This window comes from Somniosus microcephalus, chromosome 2 (assembly GCF_052327205.1).
Source record: "Somniosus microcephalus isolate GS21.2 chromosome 2, FLI_Smic_1.0, whole genome shotgun sequence".
NCBI lineage: Eukaryota > Metazoa > Chordata > Chondrichthyes > Squaliformes > Somniosidae > Somniosus > Somniosus microcephalus.
In genome coordinates, this window is record NC_140988.1 from 260,069,341 (window position 1) to 260,090,683 (window position 21,343).

A 21,343-nucleotide genomic window follows, 5' to 3' on the forward strand; every position below is an offset into this window, starting at 1 on the left:
TGGTTAGAGCACACCTGGAGTACCGTGAGAAGTTCTGGGCACCAAAACTTAGGAAGGATATTATTGGCCTTGGAGGGAGTGCAGCATAGGTTTACCAGAATGATACCTGGATTGCAGGGGTTAAATTATGTGGAGAGATTACACAAATTGGGGTTGTATTCCCTGGAATTTAGAAGATTAAGGGATGATCTGATCGAAGTTTTCAAGATATTAAGGGGAACAGATAGGGTAGATAGAGAGAAACTATTTCCACTGATTGGGGAATCTAGGACTAGGTGGCATAGTCTAAAAATTAGAGCCAGACATTTCAGGAGTGAAGTTAGGAAACATTTATCCATACAAAGGGTGGCAGAAGTTTGGAGCACTCTTCCGCAAATGGCAATTGATGCTAGATCAATTGTTAATTTTAAATCTGAGATTGGTAGATTCTTGTTAACTAAAGGTATTAAGGGATATGGGGCAAAGGCGGGTATTTGGAGTTAGGTTGCAGATCAGCCATGATCTCATTGAATGGTGGAACAGGCTCGAGGGGCTAAATGGCCTACTCCTGTTCCTATGCTCCGATAAATATTTTCCTGTTGAATTTATGGCTGCACTGTAATCTTTCCCATTTATACTAGGAGGATTACACAGCACTATGCATATCTAAAGGTAGTTTATGTTGCTCTTCAACAGACAACCACTTGCACTGTAACATTCCACACCTGGTGAAAACATGTTTTTCAGTATTATTGTGCTGTTAGAGAAGGTCGTCATCACTGAATCAGTACACATTTCACACTGAACACCAGCACTATTATTTTATTATTCAGTGGCAACAAAGAACAGGAGATTAAATGTTCCCTCTCTTTTTGAATACGGCCAAAATAATTTTTTATTCAATTTGCAGGAAAATAACTTTAGATATTACATGTCATAATGTATTTACATTGCACAACTTATGATTATACCTACACATCAACAAGTAATACCAAGAGTTTAGACAAAAGGAATCATTGTCAAAATTCCCCAAGGGGGTCAGAAGTGATTGCAACAACTGACATATCATATTATTCTCTGCCCCTGACAAACATTTCTGTACTATTATCCTAAACAGAATTAGGCCAACTATTAATGGCAGACTCTGCAGAGCAAACTGGTTTTCGGCAGAACAGATTTTGCATTGGTAGATTAAGTGAGTGGGAAAAACTGTGGCAGATGGAGTTCAATGTGAGGAAGTGTGAGGTCATCCACTTTGGGCCCAAGAAAGAGATCAGACTACTGTATAAATGGTGAGAAGCTCGGAACTGTGGAGGAACAAACATATTTCATTTTTGTTTCTGTCCATTATATGTTAGTGATACATGTTAGGGGTCCATGTACAAAATAATTAACATATAATGGACAGATACAAAAAATTATTTAAAAGGTTAATGGAACATTAGTCTTCATCTAAAAGGGGACTGGAATACAACGGCTTGAAAAAAATTCTCATCTCCTCTCTGGTTCTTTTGCCAATTATCTTAAATCTGTGTCCTCTGGTTACCAACTCTCCCATCAGTGGAAACAGTTTCTCCTTATTTACTCAATCAAAACCCCTCAGAATGTTGAACACCTCTATTAAATCTCCCTTTAACCTTCTCTGCTCCAAGGAGAACAATCCCACATGTTCTGGTCTCCCCATATAACTGAAGTCCCACATCCCTGGTATAATTCTGGTAAATCTCCTCTGCAGCATCTCCAAGGCCTTGACATCCTTCTAAAGTGTGGTGCCCAGAACTGGACACAATACTCTAGCTGAGGCCTTCGCAGGGACTTAAAGGTTTAGCATAACTTCCTTGCTTTGCTATTCCATGCCTCGATTGATGAAGCCAATAAACTTTATTAATAAAGTTTCTTTCATCTCCCCTCATAACTAAAGCCTCTTGTCCCTTAGTGAATTTCTATTGCATCCTCTCCACAGTGGCCATCCAAAACTGAATATTCTAACTGCAGCCTCACCAATAATTTGTGTAGGTTTAGCATTTCTTCTGTGCTTCTCGACTCAGTAACCCAGTTATAAAGTTTAGGGTCCTGTACTTTTTTAAAAAATATTCTCAACTTGTCCTCCCACTTTTAAAGATCTGTGCATCTGAATCTCCAAATCTCGCTGTCCCATTACTCATTTTAAAGTTTTACCATTTAGTGTACCTGCCCTTTCCTTAGTCTTACCCTTAAAATGTATCACCTCACATTTATCTGCATTAATTTAATCTAATCTACTAACCTTTATGTTCTCCTAAAGTCTCAAAGTCCTCTTTGGTTAAACACGCTCTCTATTTTTGTATTGTTGGCAAATTTTGACCTTGTGCTCCCTATATCTAAATTCAGATCATTTACATATATTGAAAAAAAACACTCGTCCAAACATTGACCCCTGGGGAACACCACTTTTTATATCCCTCCAATCAAAAGACATTTCAGTGACCACTCCTCTATTTTTCATTGAATCAAATTCCTATCCACGTTGTAGAATTCTGGAATTTTCTCCCAAAATCATTTTGCCGTGCTACCTTCCTCCCTCCCTTCAAAAGCCACCCATAAACCATCTCTTGAACCATGCCTTTGCTTCACCCACTCAAATACTCCCTCTGCCTTAAAAGTGCTTAGAGATGTTCTTTTACATGAAGAGAACTGCATGAATGCAAACCTTTACCACTGAATGTTTAAAAATACTTACATCTTGAAATAGCTTCTTATCTGCTACCAGTTTTTTGGACGCCAGAGTCTTGGTGACGTGATAAAAGGCAAGCAGTGCTCTGTGTTGACGTAGATCATCCTGCACTTTAACAGATTCCAGCAGTGTGGGAATTAGTTCTGGCCAGTGCCGAGGGCAATCTAACCTGGCAACCTTAGCAATCAGTACTCCAATTTGGGTTGCAATCTGTAAAAAAGACAAATACCACAAACAGGCTATATCATTGAACTCGGGAGTAGTCTGTGAAAGAACTACATTTTTTAAGTGCTGAACCTCTTAAAAAATTAACAATGGTGTTATGCTCTTCAAAATGAATGAGTAGTTTTCAGAAATGATGAATACACACCCTTTAACATCGGCTTCCGGGTTTAAAAAGGAAATTTTTGCATAACTAATTTCAATAACAATAAATACATTTCATTTGGTTTGTAATGGGTTATTCACAGTAAACTTCGTCAAATCAGAAATGCATAAAGACACGTATAAAGGTGCTAATCATCATGGATTTGTACTAATTTTCAGTCAATGCTGGTGCATCCAATGGGTACAGATGACTGAAAAAGTAATTTCCATGTTCTACAAATCCTAAAACCACCCAGATAGAATATTGCACCCTTGCTCAGCAGAAAATATAGAAAACGCACAAGTTAATTCTGAACTCTGACTAAAAATATGCAGAGGAGTGAACTTAGTGAAGATGATCTAAGCTGTGCTAGACTCCGCAAACTCTTAAAAACCCAGAAATACAGAGAAGTGATAGCCTGGCCACAAAATTAGAACTTCAATGCATAATCAGAGGTGCCACCTTTCAGATGAGGTGTAAAACCAAGGCCCCATCTCCTTCATCAGCTGCATGTGAAGAACCCCATGGCACTATTCAAAGATAAGGGGATTCTCTCAGTATTCTGGCCAACATTCTTCTCAATTAACAGATTATCGGGTCATTCATTCACACCACCAGCAAGTAGGTTTTTTATACTGTCAATGCCCAAAATGTTTGAGCGGTCATCATCAGGGAGCTACAATGGTTACAAATAGAGCAAGTGAACATAAGCTCACAGCGGTTTCATTTTTCAACTACCAGTGGCTCCCCACAAAGCAATACTGAATGAAATGCTCACTACACATGTTGTAGGAAATAATGCGAAACCAGTTATTGAATCTAGACATACATACATATCCGTATTAACACACGTACATACAAACACATACAAACATCTTGATTGTAGCTCCTAAGAAACCAGATAAAGAACATTTTTTCCACCCACTGGTGCTCCAATTTACCTTTCTGAAACAAGATATTTTGATTTAAATACTTCTGAGAATATATTTGTAAAGATATGCAAACATTAGCAGTCCAGGAAATGTCACAAATTAAAAAAAATTATTTGCAGCATTACAGTAGTTCAGTTCTACAATTGTTTTTATTCAGTCACGGGATGTGGGCGTCGGTGGCAAGGCCGGCATTTATTGCCCATCCCTAATTGCCCTTGAGAAGGCAGTGGTGAGCCACCTTCTTGAACCGCTGCAGTCCATGTGGTGAAGGTACTCCCACAGTGCTGTTACGGAGGGAATTCCAGGATTTTGACCCAGCGACGATGAAGGAACGGTGATATACTTCCAAGTCAGGATGGTGTGTAACTTGGAGGGGAACTTGCAGGTGATGGTGTTCCCATGCACCTGTTGCCCTTTATCCTTCTAGGTGGAAGAGGTCATGGGTTTGGGAGGTGCTGCCAAAGAATCCTTGGCGAGTTGCTGCAGTGCATCTTATAGATGGTACACACTGCAGCCACGGTACGCTGGTGGTGGAGGGAGTGAATGTTTAAGGTGGTGGATGGGGTGCCAATCAAGCGGGCCGCTTTGTCCTGGATGGCATCGAGCTTCTTGAGTGTGGTTGGAGCTGCACTCATCCAGGCAAGTGGAGAGTAATTCATCACATACCTGACTTGTGCCTTGTAGATGGTGGCAAGGCTTTGTGGAGTCAGGTGGTGAGACACTTGCTGCAGAATACCCAGCCTCTGACCTGCTCTTGTTGCCACAGTATTTATGCGGCTGGTCCAGTTAAATTTCTGCTCAATGGTAACCCCCAGGATGTTGATGGTGGGGGATTTGGCGATGGTAATGCCGTTGAATGTCAAGGGGCAGTGGTTAGGACTCTCGCTTGTTGGAGGTAGTCATTGCCTGGCACTTGTGTGACGCAAATGTTACTTGCCACTCATCAGCCCAAGCCTGAATGTCGTCCAGGTTTTGCTGCATGCGGGCATGAACTTCATTATCTGAGGAGTTGCGAATGGAATGGAACACTGTGCAGTCATTAGTGAACATCCCCACTTCTGACCTTATGATGGAGGGAAGGTCATTGATGAAGCAGCTGAAGATGGTTGGGCCAAGGACACTGCCCTGAGGAACTCCTGCAGCGATGTCCTGGGGCTGTGATGATTGACCGCCAACAACCACAACCATCTCCCTTTGTGCTAGGTATGACTCCAGCGAGTGGAGAGTGTTTCCCCTGATTCCCATTGACTTCAGTTTTACGAGGGCTCCTTGGTGCCAGACTCTGTCAAATGCTGCCTTGATGGCAAGAGCAGTCACTCTCATTTCATCTCTGGAATTCAGCTCTTTTGTCCATGTTTGGACCAAGGCTATAATGAGGTCTGGAGCCGAGTGGTCCTGGCAGAACCCAAGCTAAGCATCGGTGAGCAGGTTATTGGTGAGTAAGTGCCGCTTGATAGCACTGTCAATCATCACTTTGCTAATGATTGAGAGTAGACTGATGGGACGGTAATTGGACGGATTGGATTTGTCCTTTTTGTGGACAGGTTACAGATTGTGGTGGAATACAATTCTGCTGCTGCTGATGGCCCACAGTGTAGTGTCCGTGTGTAGATAAAGACACTGAAGACAGGAGTTGGTTCATAGGTATTTACTAAGCAAGTCTGGGGTGGGGTTTCTAAAGGATATACACAATACACAGGCTTATATAGCCCAAGTGGCAATTACCGGCATTACGCACACCTGGGGCTCTTAAAGGCACATACACCATAATTGCTCTTAAAGGCACATACACCACCTCATGTTTGAGCTACTAGATCTGTTCTGAATCTATCCCATTTAGCACGGTGGCAGTGCCACACAACACGATGGAGGGTGTCCTCAGTGTGAAGATGGGACTTCGTCTCCATAAGGACTGTGCGGTGGTCACTGCTATCAATACTGTCATGGACAGATGCATCTGCGACAGGTAGATTGGCGAGAACGAGGTCAAGTAGGATTTTCCCTCGTGTTGGTTCTTTCGCCACCTACTGCAGGCCCCAGTCTGGTAGCTATGTCCTTCAGGACTCGGCCAGCTTGGTCAGTAGTGGTGCTACCAAGAAATTGAAGTCCCCCACCCAGAGTACATTCTGTGCCCTTGCTACTCTCAGTGCTTTTTCCAAGTGGTGTTCAACATGGAGGAGTACTGATTCGTCAGCTGAGGAAGGGTGGTAGGTAGAAATCAGCATGAGGTTTCCTTGCCCATGCTTGACCTGAAACCATGAGACTTCATGGGGTCCGGAGTCAATGTTCAGGACTCCCAGGGCTACTCCCTCTCAACTGTATACCACTGTGCCGGCACCTCTGGTGGGTCTGTCCTGCCGGTGGGATAGGACATCCCCAGGGATGGTGATAGAGGAATTGGGACATTGGCTGAAAGGTATGATTCTGAGAGTCTGACGTCGTCAGGCTGTTGCTCAACTAGTCTGTGGGACAGCTCTCCCAATTTTGGCACAAGTCCTCAGATATTCGTGAGGAGGACTTTCCAGGATTGACCGGGCTGGGTGTGCTGTTGTCGTGTCCATAGCCGGTGCCGAGGTCGATGCCGGGTGGTCCATCCGGTTTTATTCTTATTGCTTTTCGTAGCGGTTTGTTACAACTGAGTGGCTTGCATTTCAGACGGCAGTTAAGAGTCAACTACATTGTTGTGGGTCTGGAGTCACAAAGGCCAGACCAGGTAAGAGTGGCAGATTTCCTTCGCTAAAGGACATTAGTGGGTTTTTACAACAATCCGATAGTTTCATGGACACCATTACTGATACTAGCTCTTCATTCCAGATTTATTTAATTAATTGAATTTAAATTCCCCAGCTACCATGGTGGGATTTGAAATCGTGTCTCTGGATCATTAGTCTAGTAACATAACCACTATGCTACCGTTCCCTATTTGTTGGTGGACCGAGGCACACATTATATATGCTCGTGTTATATAGCCATATAGCACAATTTTTCTTCCTTGCTTTTATGCTGACTAAATTACATGGTAATTTCTTCCATGGAAGGGAGAAAAAGAAATTGTCATTTAGAGTCATAGAGGCACAGAAGGAGGCCATTCGGTCCATCGAGTCCGTGCCATATATACAAATAACAGGTAGCAGCCATACAAATTCATTTCATCACCAACCTGATTGACTGGTTCATTAAAATTGGCAATCAGCCCTGCACGCAATGAGGATTTCTCTTCTTCTGATAGAGCACTGTAAGAATTAACAAAAAGAATTATATATAGCCACTGTAGTCTATAACTAGTCAAATAATTCATGCAACAAATACATGTTAATGACACACCCACATTATTTATGAAGTTATTCATGCTTAAAAAAATAGCTTTTAAGTACAATAATACAAATACTGATAACAGGACACATGGTTTTCTTGTCAAACAGCCCTTTGTGTGTTTGCATAACAAGGTGATTTTGACAATCCTCAGAGCTTTCAAACAATGCAAATCTACAGCAGAAAACTTTGATGATGGTAATGATGGGGTGAAGTGGAGATCAGTGGGAGAAGATGCAAACAGGAAAGGCAAGATTGACAGCAGTTACAGATGATGTACCGCTGAAAAAAACATAATAGTAGAGGTTATAAATTTAAATAAATTTAGTAACAGTAGCATCAGGAGACTAATGAATCTAAAACTCTGCTCAGTATTGACAAGATTACGTAACTTGACTATTACCTGTATAGAAATAAATACTGATCCACCCATCCTGCTTTCTAGGATATCCTATCTGGATTTGCAGACTTCAAAGATTTTAAGTCATAGGATGCTCCAATATGTACATCAAAACATCACAAAATATTAAGAGTGCCTTAAAATAAATTTAACACATACAATAACCCAATGAGAAGCAATATTACAACATGCAAGCGCTCACCGCAACACTTCCATAAAAGACAGAATATTAAAGCTAAAATGTTATAAGGCTGCACCTGAAAGGGTCGAGAGTGCGAGACAGAGAGCGGAAAGTCGAGAGGAAAGTGGTCAACATAGGGAGTCAAAGAGAGCGGGTGGAAAGAGAGAGCTTGGAACTGTTCTGATGAAAGGTCATGGACCTGAAACGTTAACTGTTTCTCTCTCCACGGATGCTGCCTGATCGGTTGAGTATTTCCAGCATTTTCTGTTTTTATTTCTATAATCTATGCATTAATGCATGCTACTAAACGTGCTATGAACCACATCTCCCTAATTATACCAAATCTGCTATTCATGTGGTTTTATATCACTATATAAGAAATTAAGAGTCATACAGTTTTCAGCACAGAAAGAGGCCCTTCGGCCCATCGTGTCTGCGCCGCCCATCCATCCCTGTCCAGTCTAATCCCATTTCCCAGCATTTGGTCCATAGCCTTGTATGCAATGGCATTTCAAGTGCTCATCCAAATGCTTCTTGAATGTTGTGAGGGTTCCTGCCTCTACCACCCTTTCAGGCATTGAGTTCCACATTCCAACCACCCTCTGGGTGAAGAAGTTCCTCCTCAAATCCCCTCTAAATCTCCTGCCCCTTACCCTGAATCTATGCCCCCTTGTTATTGACCCCCCTAAGGGGAAAAGTTCCTCTTTATCTACCCTATCTATGCCCCTCATCATTTTGTACACCTCAATCAGGTCCCCCCTCAGCCTTCTTTGCTCCAAGGAAAACAACCCCAGCCTGTCCAGCCTCTCTTCATAGCCGAGGCGCTCCATCCCAGGTAACATCCTGGTGAATCTTCTCTGCACCCTCTCCAAAGCAATCACATCCTTCCTATAGTGAGGCGACCAGAACTGCACACAGTACTCCAGCTGTGGCCTCACCAGCGTTTTGTACAGCTCCATCATAACCTCCCTGCTCTTATATTCTATGCCTCGGCTAATGAAGGCAAGTATCCCATATGCCTTTTTAACCACCTTATCTACCTGTTCCGCTGCCTTCAGGGATCTATGTACATGTACACCAAGGTCCCTCTGACCCTCTGTACTTCCTAGGGTCCTACCACTCATTGTGTATTCCCTTGCCTTATTTGTCCGTCCAAAATACATCACCTCGCACTTTTCAGGGTTAAATTCCATTTGCCACTTTTCCGCCCATCTGACCAACCCGTTTATATCGTCCTGTAGCCTGAGGCTTTCCTCCTCGCAATTTACCACCCCACCAATTTTCGTGTCATCTGCGAACTTACTGATCATACCTTTTACATTCTCATCCAAATCATTTATGTAGATCACAAACAACAAGGGACCCAGCACCGATCCCGGAGGTACCCCACTGGACACAGGCTTCCAGTCACAAAAGCAACCTTCGACCATCACCCTCTGCCTCCTGCCACTCAGCCAGTTTAGGATCCAACGCGCCAAGGCACCCTGGATCCCATGGGCTCTTACCTTCTTGACCAGTCTCCTATGCGGGACTTTGTCAAAAGCTTTACTGAAGTCCATGTAAACCACATCCACAGCATTTCCCTCATCCACCCCCCTAGTCACCCCCTCGAAAAATTCAATCAGATTTGTCAGACATGATTTACCCTTGACAAAGCCATGCTGACTATCCCCGATTAATCCTTGCCTCTCCAAGTGGAGACTAATTTTGTCCCTCAGAATTTTTTCCAATAATTTCCCTACCACAGATGTTAGGCTCACTGGCCTGTAATTCCCTGGTTTATCCCTGCTACCCTTCTTGAATAATGGTACTACGTTAGCTGTTCTCCAGTCCTCTGGTACATCCCCTGTGGCCAGAGAGGTTCTGAAAATTTGTGTCAGAGCCCCTGCAATCTCCTCCTTTGCCTCCCACAGCAGCCTGGGATACATCTCGTCCGGGCCTGGGGATTTATCCACTTTTTGGCCTGCTAAAACCGCTAGCACCTCCTCCCTCTCGATGCTAATATGTTCAAGTATGTCACAGTCCCCTTGCCCGATTTCTATGTCTGCATCGTCTTTCTCCATAGTGAACACAGATGCAAAAAATTCATTTAAAACCCCGCCGACCTCATCTGGCTCTACACACAGATTGCCACTTTGGTCCCTAATGGGCCCTACCCTTTCCCTGGTTATCCTCTTGCCCTTAATATACTTATAAAACATCTTAGGATTTTCCTTTATTTTGCTCGCCAGTGTTATTTCATGGCCCCTCCTCGCCCTCCTAATTTCCTTTTTAAGTACGCCCCTGCACTTTTTATACTCCTCTAGGGCTTCTTCCGTCTTTAGTCTTTTGTAACTGCCAAAAGCCCCCCTTTTTTTCCTAATGCATTTTTGTATCTCCCTTGTCATCCAAGGTTCCCCCTTTGCTTGTTGGTCCCACCCTTGACCTTTACAGGAACATGTTGGCGTTGTACTCTCTCTATTTCCCTTCTGAAAGTCTCCCACTGTTTTGATGTGGATTTTCCCATAAGTAGCTGCTCCCAGTCCACTTTGGCCAGATCCTGCCTTATCATAGTTCAAAGTGTGTTATTTGGTACAGAACTGCTTGCTTGTAGAAATTATCAAAGCAGTCAGAAAAAGAGCAGTAATTTTTATAAAGTTATAACAAAGTACCATAATGGTACAGTGCTCAAAAATAAATTTATGTTTGAGAATATAACATTCTGGTATTCTATAGGCCTTGTTGCTTTGCTATTGCCACAACTTTTCATATTTTTTTTTATTCATTCACGGGATGTGGCCGTCACTGGTGAGGCCAGCAATTAATGCCCATCCCAATTGCCCTCGAGAAGGTAATGGTGAGCCACCTTCTTGAACCGCTGCAGTCCATGTGGTGAAGGAATTCCTACAGTGCTGGTAGGTAGGAAGTTCCAGGTTTTTGACCCAAGACGATGAAGGAAAGGTGTTAAAAGTCCAAGTCAGGATGGTGTGTGACTTGGAGGGGAACTTGAAGGTGGTGGTATTCCCATGCGCCTTATCCTTCTAGGCGGTAGAGAGATTGTGGGTTTGGGAGGTGCTGTCGAAGAAGACTTGGTGAGTTGCTGCAGAGCATCTCGTAGATTGTACACAGTGCAGCCATGGTGCATCGGTGGTAGTGGTGGAGGGAGTAAACGTTTAAGGTGGTGGATGGGGTACCAATCAAGTAGCCTGCTTTGCCCTGGATAAGCTTCTTGAGTGTTGTTGGAGCTGCACTCATCCAGACAAGTGGAGCGTATTCCAAGGCACTCTTGACTTGTGCCTTGTAGATGGCGAAAAGGCTTTGTCGAGTCAGGTGGTGAGACACCGCAGAATACGCAGCCTCTGTCCTGATCTTGTAGCCACAGTTTATGTGGCTAGTCAACTTAAGTTTCTGGTCAATGGTGACTTCCATGATGTTGATGGTGAGGGATTTTATGATGGTCATGCCACTGAATGTCAAGGGGAGGTGGTTAGACTCTCAAATAAAAACAGAAAATGCTGGAAATACTCATCAGGTCAGGCAGCATCTGTGGAGAAACAGATTTAACGTTTCAGGTCGATGACCTTTCGTCAATTCTGTTTCTCCACAGATGCTGCCTCACCTGCTGAGTATTCCCAGCATTTTCTGCTTTTACTTCAGATTGCCAGCAGCCGCAGTATTTTGCTTTTGGCTAGACGGTCACTTGTTGGCCATTGCTTGGCAATTAAGTGCAAGTAACAGTTGCGCCACACATCAGCCCAATCCTGAATGTTGTCCAGGTCTTGTTGAACACAGCACGGACGACTGCTTCATTAATGAAGGAATTGCAAATGGAACTGAACACTGTGCAATCATCAGCCAGCATTCCCAGTTCTGACCTTATGATGGAGGGAAGATCAATGATGAAGCAGCTGAAGATGGTTGGGTCGAGAACACTGCCCTGAGGAACTTCTGCAGCGATGTCCTGGGACTGAGATGATTAGCCTCCAAAAACCACAACCATCTTCCTCGTGCTAGGTATGACTCCAGCCAGGAGAGATTTCACCCTGATTCCCTTTGTATCCCATGTGGCCGTGCAGCTCTTTGCAGCTCACCGGCTATTAAATAGGAAAAATTTGAATGGGCCATGCAACCCCTTAAAGGTGCCGTGCACACACAAAAAATTTTAAGAGGAACATTATCACTAATCCCCAATAACATCAATTTTACTAGGGCTCCTTGCTGCCATACGGTCAAATGTTGCCTTGATGTCACTCTCACCTCACCTCTGGAATTCAGCTCTTTTGTCCACGTTTGGACCAAGGTTGTAATGAGGTCTGGAGTCGCGTGGTCCTGACGGAACCCAAACTGAGCATCGATGAGCAGATTATTAGTGAGCAAGTGCCACTTGATAGCCCTGTTGATGACACCTTCCATCACTTTGCTGATGATTGAGAGTACGTTGATGGGCAGTAATTGGCAGAATTGGATTTGTCCTGCTTTTTGTGGACAGAACATACCTGGGCAGTTTTGCACTTTGTAGAGTAGATGCCAGCGTTGTAGCTGTACTGGAACTGCTTGGCTAGAGGCGCAGCTAGTTCTGGAGCACAGGTCTTCAGCAGTACAACCGGGATGTTGTCTGATGTTGTTGTATCCAGTGTGCTCAGCCATTTCTTGATATCAAGTGCAGTGAATCGAATCGGCTGAAGACTGGCTTCTGTAATGGTGGAGAACTCAGGAGGAGGCCGAGATGGATCATCCACTCAGTGCTTCTAGCTGAAGATGGTTGCGAACACTTCAGCCTTGTCTTTTGCACTCACGTGCTGGGCTCCGCTATCTTTGAGGGTGGGGATATTCATAGAGCCTCCTCTTCCAGTTAGTTGTTAAATTGTCCCCCACCACTCATAACTAGATGTGCTGCAGAGCTTTGATCTGATCTGTTGATTGTAGGTTCTCTTGCTCTGTCTACAGCATGCTTGCACTGTTTAGCAATTATGTAGTCCTGTGTTGTAGCTTCACTAGGTTGGTACCTCATTTTCAGGTGTGCCTGATGCTGCTCCTGGCGTGCTCTTCTACACTCCTCATTGAACCTGGGTTTGTCGCCTGGCTTGATGGTAATGGTAGAGGAGAAATATGCCGGTCCATGAGGTTACAGATTGTGGTGGAATACAATTCTGCTGCTGCTGATGGCCCACAGTGCCTCATGGATGCCCAGTTTTGAGCTGCGCGATCTGTTTTGAATCTATCCCATTTTGCACGATGGTAGTGCCACACAACACAATAGAGGCTGTCCTCAGTGTGAAGACAGGAATTCGTCTCTACAAGGACTGTTCGGTGGTCATTCCTACCAATACTGTCATGGACAGATGCATCTGCAACAAGTAGATTGGTGAGGATGAGCTCAAGTAGGTTTTTCCTTCATGTTGGTGTCCTCACCACCTGCCCCAAGGCCAAGCTGGCAGCTATGTCCTTCAGGGCTCAGCCAGCTCGGTCAGTTGGTGGCACTATTGAGCCACTCTTGATTATAAACATTGATGATGTTCCCCCACCGAGAGTACCCTCAGTGCTCCTTCCAAGTTGTGTTCAACATGGAGGAGTACCGATTCATCAGCTCAGGGAGGGCGGTGGGTGGTAATCAGCAGGAGGTTTCCTTGCACATATTTGATCTGATGCCATGAGACTTCATGGGGTTCAGAGTCAATGTTGAGGATTCTCAGAGCCACTCCCTCACAACTGTATACCACTGTGCCACCATCTCTGGTAGATCTGCCCTGCCGGTGGGAAAAGAAAATATTGATACCAAAGTCATGGTTATGCAAAGAGCCCGGTAGTTTTCAAAATCTCAAGTTCAAATCACAACCTAAACAAATAGATTTTTATATAGTATTTTGAGTTTTTAAGCTAAGCTTTTGTAAAAACCCAGAAGAGGAACCAATCATGGCTCATTAAGTAGCTCTCCCAGATGCTGACAGCAGCTCAGGAGGAATCTTGCTAAAACAGATCAGCCATTCCAGCAAAAACAGGTCAGCTTGTTGACAAAGCAGAGAAATTAGTTCTTTTAAGAAATTGTAAAAATGAAAAACATACCAAAGTCAGAGGCAGAATTTAATAACTCGAGTTGTAATTAACACTGAATCAATAGTACTCTACATTGACCCAGTGTTTTCTCATTATTACATTAATAAAGAAGTTTTATTTTGTAGGTGTTTTCTCATTATTACATTAATAAAGAAGTTTTATTTTGTAGGTGCTGGTGCAAACAGTTAATGCTGTCATGCAGTGTCTGAGTGGTAAAATACAGGTTTACATCTGCTGTTCTGAGCATGGCGAGTTCGCCATCACAACTGCTGTCATTTTGGTAGAGAAGAAAAATAATGTAGGGGTCAAGTATTACTGAAGAGTACCTTCTTGAGTACAATGACAGAAGCCTGTCCACTCAAGGAATGTTTGAAGGCAGGACGAATTTAAAAAGAAAATAACTTGCAACAATAAAAAACTGATATGAATATTTCTCCCCAGTTTAGCAGAGCATCCTTGATTCAGAATGACAGAACCAAAGTAGTCATAATGTTAAAGCACAACTCAGAATCCAATAATAGGCTTGATATCCCAATGTCAGTTTTCACATTTATATAGTTTATTAATTTAATGCATCACCACAGCATAGCCAGTCACCCATTTAATAGTAATATGCTTCTAATTATATACAACCTATTAAGTCAAAATGTCTCAGTACTTGACACAATGAGTTACCTCTTTGACATGTGGTGATTTATGCAGTCAAACACAAATCTGCACCAATGATATTCCACAAAGTTATGAGGTGAATGACTAGTTTTTAGATGGTGCTGGTTGAGGGAGGAATGACAGCCAGAATATCAGAAGGATTCTGCAGTTCTCTTCAATTACCACTATTGGATCTATTAACCTGAACAAGCAGTCAAGACCTCAATTTAATTTCTCATCTGAAGGAGAGATGGTCACAGGTTAGATTCTCAACCTGTTATTCAGCAGTTGGGTGCAAGTTTCATCAACTCTCAACCAGACTGTTTGCTGGAGCAAAATTTTACCAGAGATCAGGGGTCTATTTTTTTTTATTGAATGCTCCTCTTTCTCATCTATCAAGTACAAAACCAACAACATCCAGACATTGCCTAGCACTCCATAACTTTCAGAGGACTTAGGAAATTCTCTTGCCACAACTTTAGCACACTTCTTACTATCTGGTTCAGACCATAGTACATCCCCACACAAGTTAGAGTAGGTGCGCTCATGTGAACACGATTTGCCCGCTATACACGATCATACCAGTTAGCTGCCCTTGAGTGGCTGCTGAGCAGAATTTGCATATGCAAAAGAAGACATTTGTTTTAAGTCACATATAATAAATAATAAAAGGGTAGTCAAAGGACAGGTGGGGCTGATTAGGGACCAAAAAGGAGATATTCTTGTGGAGGCAAAGGGCATGGTTGAGGCACTAAATGAGTATTTGCATCTGCCTTCACTAGAGAAGATGATGCTGCCAATGTAGCAGTAAAGGAAGAGGTATTAGTGATATTGGATAGGATAAAAAGATAAAAAGGTACTTAAAAGGTTGACAGTCCTCAAAGTAGAAAAGTCACCCGGTTCAGGTGGAGCACATCCTAGGTTACTGAGGGAAGTAAGGATTGAAACTGTAGAGGCTCTGGCCACAATCTTCCAATCCTTCTTAAGTATGGGGGTAGTGCCAGAGGACTGGAGGATTTAAAAAAGGGGGCGAAGCTTAAACAAGACAACTACTGGTCAGTCAGCTAAATGTTGGTGACGGGGAAACTTTGAGACAATAACTCGGGTATACAGGGCATAATTTCAAAGTTTGCAGATGACATAAAACTCAGAAATGTAGTAAACAATGAGGAGGACAGTAACAGATTTCATAAGAACCTAAGAACTAGGAGCTGGAGTAGGCCATTTGGCCCTTGGAGCTGCTCCTCCATTCAACAAGATCATGCTGATCTTCTACCTCAACTTCACTTTCCCGCACTATCCCCATATCCCTGAATTCCCTTTGTTCCCAAAAATTTATCGACCTTTTCTTGAATATACTCAACGACTAAGCATCCACAGCTCTCTCCGGTAGAGAATTCCAAAGATTCACAACCCTCAGTGAAGAAGTTTCTCCTCATCTCAGTCCTAAATGGCCTACCCCTTATTCTGAAACTGTGACTCCGTGTTCTAGACTCCCCAGCCAGGGGAAACATTTTCGCAGCATTAACCCTGTCAAGCCCCTTAAGAATTTTTATATGTTTCAATTAGGTCACCTCTTATTCTTCTAAACTCTAGGGATTATAGGATTAGTCCACTCAATCCCCTCATCCCAGGAACCAGTATGGAGAACCTTCATTGCACTCCCTTCTAAGGGAAGTATGTCTTTCCTTAGGTAAGGAGACCAGAACTGTGCACAGCACGCCAGGTATGGCCTCACCAATGCCCTGTATAATTGTAGTAAGACTTCTTCACTCTTATACTCCAATCCCTTTGTAACAAAAGCTAACATACCATTTGCTTTCCTAATTAATTGCTTGCTGTACCTGCATGTTAACTTTCTGTGATTCATGTACAAGGACACCCAGGTCCCTCTGAATGCAAACATTTCCCAGTCGCTCACCATTCAAAAAACATTCTGCTTTTTTGTTTTTCCAACCAAAATGGAACTTCACACTTCCCCACATTGTATTCCATTTGCCATGTTCTTGCCCACTCACTTATCCTGTCTATATCTCTCTGCAGCCTCTTTGCGTCATCCTCAACTTACTTTCCCACCTAACTTTGTATCATCAGTAAACTTGGATACATTGCACTCAGTCCCTTCATCTAAGTCATTAATATAGATTGTAAATAGCTGAGACCTAAGCACTGATCCTTGCAGTACCCCGCTAGTTACAGCCGGTCAACCTGACAAAGTCCTGTTTATTCCTACTCTCTTCTGTCCATTAACCAATCCTCAATCCATATTACCTGTAATCCCATGAGCCCTAGTTTTGTGTAATAACCTCCCATGAGGCACCTTATCAAATGCTTTTTGAAAATCCAAATACACTACATCCACTGGTTCCCCCTTATCCATCCTACTAGTTACATCTTCAAAAAACTCTTTTGTCAAACACTATTTTCCTTTCATAAAACCATGTTGACTCTGCCTAATCATATTACAATTTTCTAAGTGTCCTATTACCATGTCCCTAATAATAGATTCTAGCATTTTGCCGACTGCTGATGTCAGGCTAACTGGCCTATAGTTCCCCATTTTTTCTCTTCCTCCTTTCTTCGGACAGTCTGTCTATGTCCTCCTGTCTTCAGGAGGACACAGACTGGTGAAATAGGAAGACACATGGCAGGTGAAATTTAATAGAGAATTGTGAAGTGATACATTTTAGTAGGAAGAACGAGGAGAGGCAATATAAACAAAATGATTAAAATTTTAAAGGGGATTTATCCAATTCCCTTTTGAAAGTCAGGATTGAATCTGCTTCCACCACCCTTTCAGGCAGTGCATTTGAGATCACAACTCGCTGTGTAAAAAAATGTTTCTCCATGTTGCTTCTGGTTCTTTTGCTCATCAACTTAAATGTGTGTGTTCTGGTTATCAACCCTTCTGCAACTGGGAACAGTTATCATTATTTACTTTATCAAAACTGTTCATGATTTTGAACACCTCTATCAAATCACCTCTTAACCTTCTTTGCTCTCAGGAGATCAATCCTAGCTTCTCCAGTCTTTCCACATAACTGAAGTCCATTATCCCTGGTGCCATTCTACTAAATCACTTCTGCACACTCTCTAAGGCTCTGACAGCTTTCCGAAAGTGTGGTGCCCAGCATTGAACATTATACTCCAGCTGAGGGCTAACCATTGTTTTATAAAGGTTTAGCATAACTTCCTTACATTTTTGCTCTATGCCTCTATTAATAAAGCAAAGGATCCCATATGCTTTTTTAACAGCCTTCTCAACTTATCCTGCCACCTTTAATGATGTGTGTAAATACACCCTCTGTTCTGCATTATTAATAGAGGCATAGAGCAAAAAAGTAAGGAAGTTATGCTAAACCTTTATAAAACAATAGTTAGCCCTCAGCTGGAGTACAGGAAACTTTGTTCTATCCGGCACCGACGGGACCGAGCTGTTGCCGTCCCATCAAAACTGCCAGACAAACCAGCGCTAATGTTGAAACATAGAGATTTTGAGCTCCGTATCTGGCAACAAACCCTGTACAGCTTCTAAACAGTCGGCTGTACCTTGCAAGCGTCTCTGTAGCTTAGCAACAGCTTCAGCGAGACCTTGCAGAGCCTGACTGGTGGAAAAAAAAGCAACGAAAAGAAGAAAAAACTAACGAAACGGCTCCTGATTTTTGCCGGTGGCCCGAGCATTCCAGACAGTTAACCTCCGGATAAACCAAAGTTTCCTGTATAGTGTTCAATGCTGGGCACCACACCTTCGGAAAGCTGTCAAAGCCTTAGAGAGTGTGCAGAAGAGATTTAGTAGAATGGCGCCAGGGAAAATGGGTTTCAGTTATGTGGAGAGACTTGAACAGATATGGCGGACAACAGGTTTAGCCATTCACCGCATGATTGGGTCCTGCTCTCGTCTGCCAAAATTGCTCATTATTCCAGAATCATTCTGGAATGCAAAAGATAAACCCCGGCACCTATTCTCTACTGCTAACCGTCTTCTTAAACCCCTCTCCCATCTCCTCCACCCTCACCTCCGATAACATGTGCGAGGAACTCGTGGACTTCTTTGTCTCTAAGATTGAGACCATCTGTTCAGCTGCCTCTGCCACTTCCCTTCCTTGCCCTAGCCCACTGGGCCAAACTTCCTCTAAAGTTCCCCCCTGCCCCAGCCCTGAACTAACATCTGCCATCATCACCCCTCTCCTCAAAAAAAAAAAAAAAAAACCCTTGATCCCTCCGTCCTTGCAAACTACCGCCTCATCTCCAACCTCCCTTTCCTCTCCAAAGTCCTTGAACGCGTTGTCGCCTCCCAAATCAATGCCCATCTTTCCCGCAATTCCATGTTTGAATCCCTCCAATCAGGTTACTGCCCTTGCCACAGTACCAAAAACAGTTCTCATCAAAGTCACAAATTACATCCTTTGCGACTGTGACAAAGGTAAACTATCTCTCCTCATCCTTCTTGACTTGTCTGCAGCCTTTGGCATGGTTGACCACTCCATCCTTCTCCAACGCCTCCCCACCGTCATCCAGCTGGGTGGGACTGCACTCGCCTGGTTCCATTCTTATCTATCTAATCATAGCCAGAGAATCATCTGCAACGGCTTCTCTTCCCGCTCCCGCATCGTTACCTCCGGTGTCCCCCAAGGATCTATCCTTGGCCCCCTCCTATTTCTCATCTACATGTTGCCCCTTGGCGATATCATCCGAAAACACAGCATCAGTTTCCACATGCACGCTGACGACACCCAGCTCTATCTCACTACCACTTCTCTCGACCCCTCCACGGTCTCTAAATTGCCAGACTGCTTGTCCAACATACAGTTCTGGATGAGCAGAAATTTTCTCGAATTAAATATTGGGAAGACCGAAGCCATTGTTTTCGGTCCCCACCACAAACTCCGTCCCATAGCCACTGACTCCATCCCTCTCCCTAACATCTGCCCGAGACTGAACCACACTGTTCGCAACCTTGGTGTCATACTTGACCCTGAAATGAGCTTCCAATCATGTATGTCCGAGCACATATCCGCAGCATAACAAAGACCGCCTATTTCCACCTCCGTAACATCGCCCGTGTCCGCCCTTGGCTCAGTTCATCTGCTGCTGAAACCCTCACCCATGCCTTTGTTACCTCTAGACTTGACTATTCTAATGCACTCCTGGCTGGCCTCCCACATTCTACCCTACGTAAACTTGAGGTCATCCAAGTCGGCTGCCCATGTCATAACTCGCAACAAGTCTCGTTCACCCATCACCCCCCCTGTGCTCGCTGACCTGCATTGGTTCCTGGTTAAGCAGCGCCTTGATTTCAAAATTCTCATGCTCCATGGCCTCTCCCCTCCCTATCTCTAATCTCCTTCAGCCCCACAACCACCCATGCCCCCACCCGAGATATCTGTGCTCCTCTAATTCTGTCCTCTTAAACATCCCTGATTATAATCTCTCAACCATTGGTGGTCGTGCCTTCTGTTGCCTAGGCCCCAAGCTCTGGAATTCCCTGCCTAAACCTCTCCGCCTCGCTACCTCTCTTTCCTCCTTTACGACGCTCCTTAAAGCCTACCTTTTTGACCAAGTTTTTGGTCATCTGCCCTAATCTATCCTTGTGGCTCGATGTCAAATTTTTTGTCTTATAATACTCCTGTGCAGCACCTTGGGATGTTTTACTATGTTGAAGGCGCTATATAAATACAAGCTGTTGTTGTGGAAAAAATTACATTCCACTAAAAATTGGCAGTAGTTTACCTCATTAACCAAACTTTTGTCAAATTCTGAGTCACTTTGCATCATTGATCAGTGCCAGTGGAAAAAAAATTAAGCAACACCAACAGAGATTCAAAACAAATTTCCTATAACACACAGTTACTGGTTGGGCAGCAGAGAGTTAGTGACAATGACCCAAGGTTCAGGTACTAAAAAACTGAAGTTTTACCACAACGGTTTATATTACCACCACTCAATTGAGTTCCTCCAACTTACTAACTCCTGTGTTGTGGATGTGGCTTCGGAACATTTTTCTGAGATACTAAATCTGCATTTTAAATTGTAGAAGAAATGGGAGCCTAAAGGAAATGAAGTCTGCTGTTGCCAGAAATAAACGAAGCACTTAAGACGCTATAACCGGCAACTTTTAAATTGACATCAGTGCAAATGAATAATGGTTATCGCTTTTTGGCCGAGATAAGTGACTGCACATTTTAAATGTGGACGTTTTATAATGGTGGGGAATGTACTCCAATAGAAACCTTTGACATTTAGTGTAAATTGTAAGCTGAGCAATGTGGGTTTTTTTTCCCCCAATTCTCTCATGCCTACAAGCAGCTTTTCTTTCATAGCTATGGAAAGCGCTAGTGTTGCATAATATTCTCTCCATATTAGCTAACAAAGTTATCACAAGATAACTACAGAGAAAGGCAATATAGCCCATATATATTCATCCATCCAGATAGCACCTGTAGTCCCCCACGCTAGTATCCAATTGTTTCTTAATTAACTCCCGGGTTTTTGATTCCACTACTCTTATCAGGAAGATCATTTTATGTTGATCACCCTGTGTGTGAAGAATAACTTTGTCACTCTTAAATTTACCTTTTACTAGTTTTAACTTATGTCCCCATGCCATACCACTGCAGTTTAACAAAGTAATATTCTAAATTTACCTTTTCCAGTCCATCAACCTCCTTGTATACTTCTGTCTCATTTCTCGTACACCAACTTTCCAGGCTGAAAGCCCAAGTCTCTAGTTTTCCTCATAATTCAGACCTCTAACACGAGGGTTCTTCTCTGCTGTTTC

At 43.3% G+C, this 21,343-nt stretch overlaps 1 protein-coding gene across 1 annotated transcript in view; it reads right to left on the reverse strand.

Moving 5' to 3' along the window:
• ipo11 (importin 11) overlaps positions 1-21,343 on the reverse strand; it is an 880,228-nt gene that overhangs the window by 772,556 nt on the left and 86,329 nt on the right. Inside the window, exons 4-5 of the mRNA XM_085965921.1 lie at positions 7,152-7,224; positions 2,699-2,902 (exon numbers count right to left, since the gene is read on the reverse strand). Coding sequence (XP_085822047.1) covers positions 2,699-2,902; positions 7,152-7,224 — 277 coding nt within the window. The remainder of the gene's footprint in view (positions 1-2,698; positions 2,903-7,151; positions 7,225-21,343) is intronic.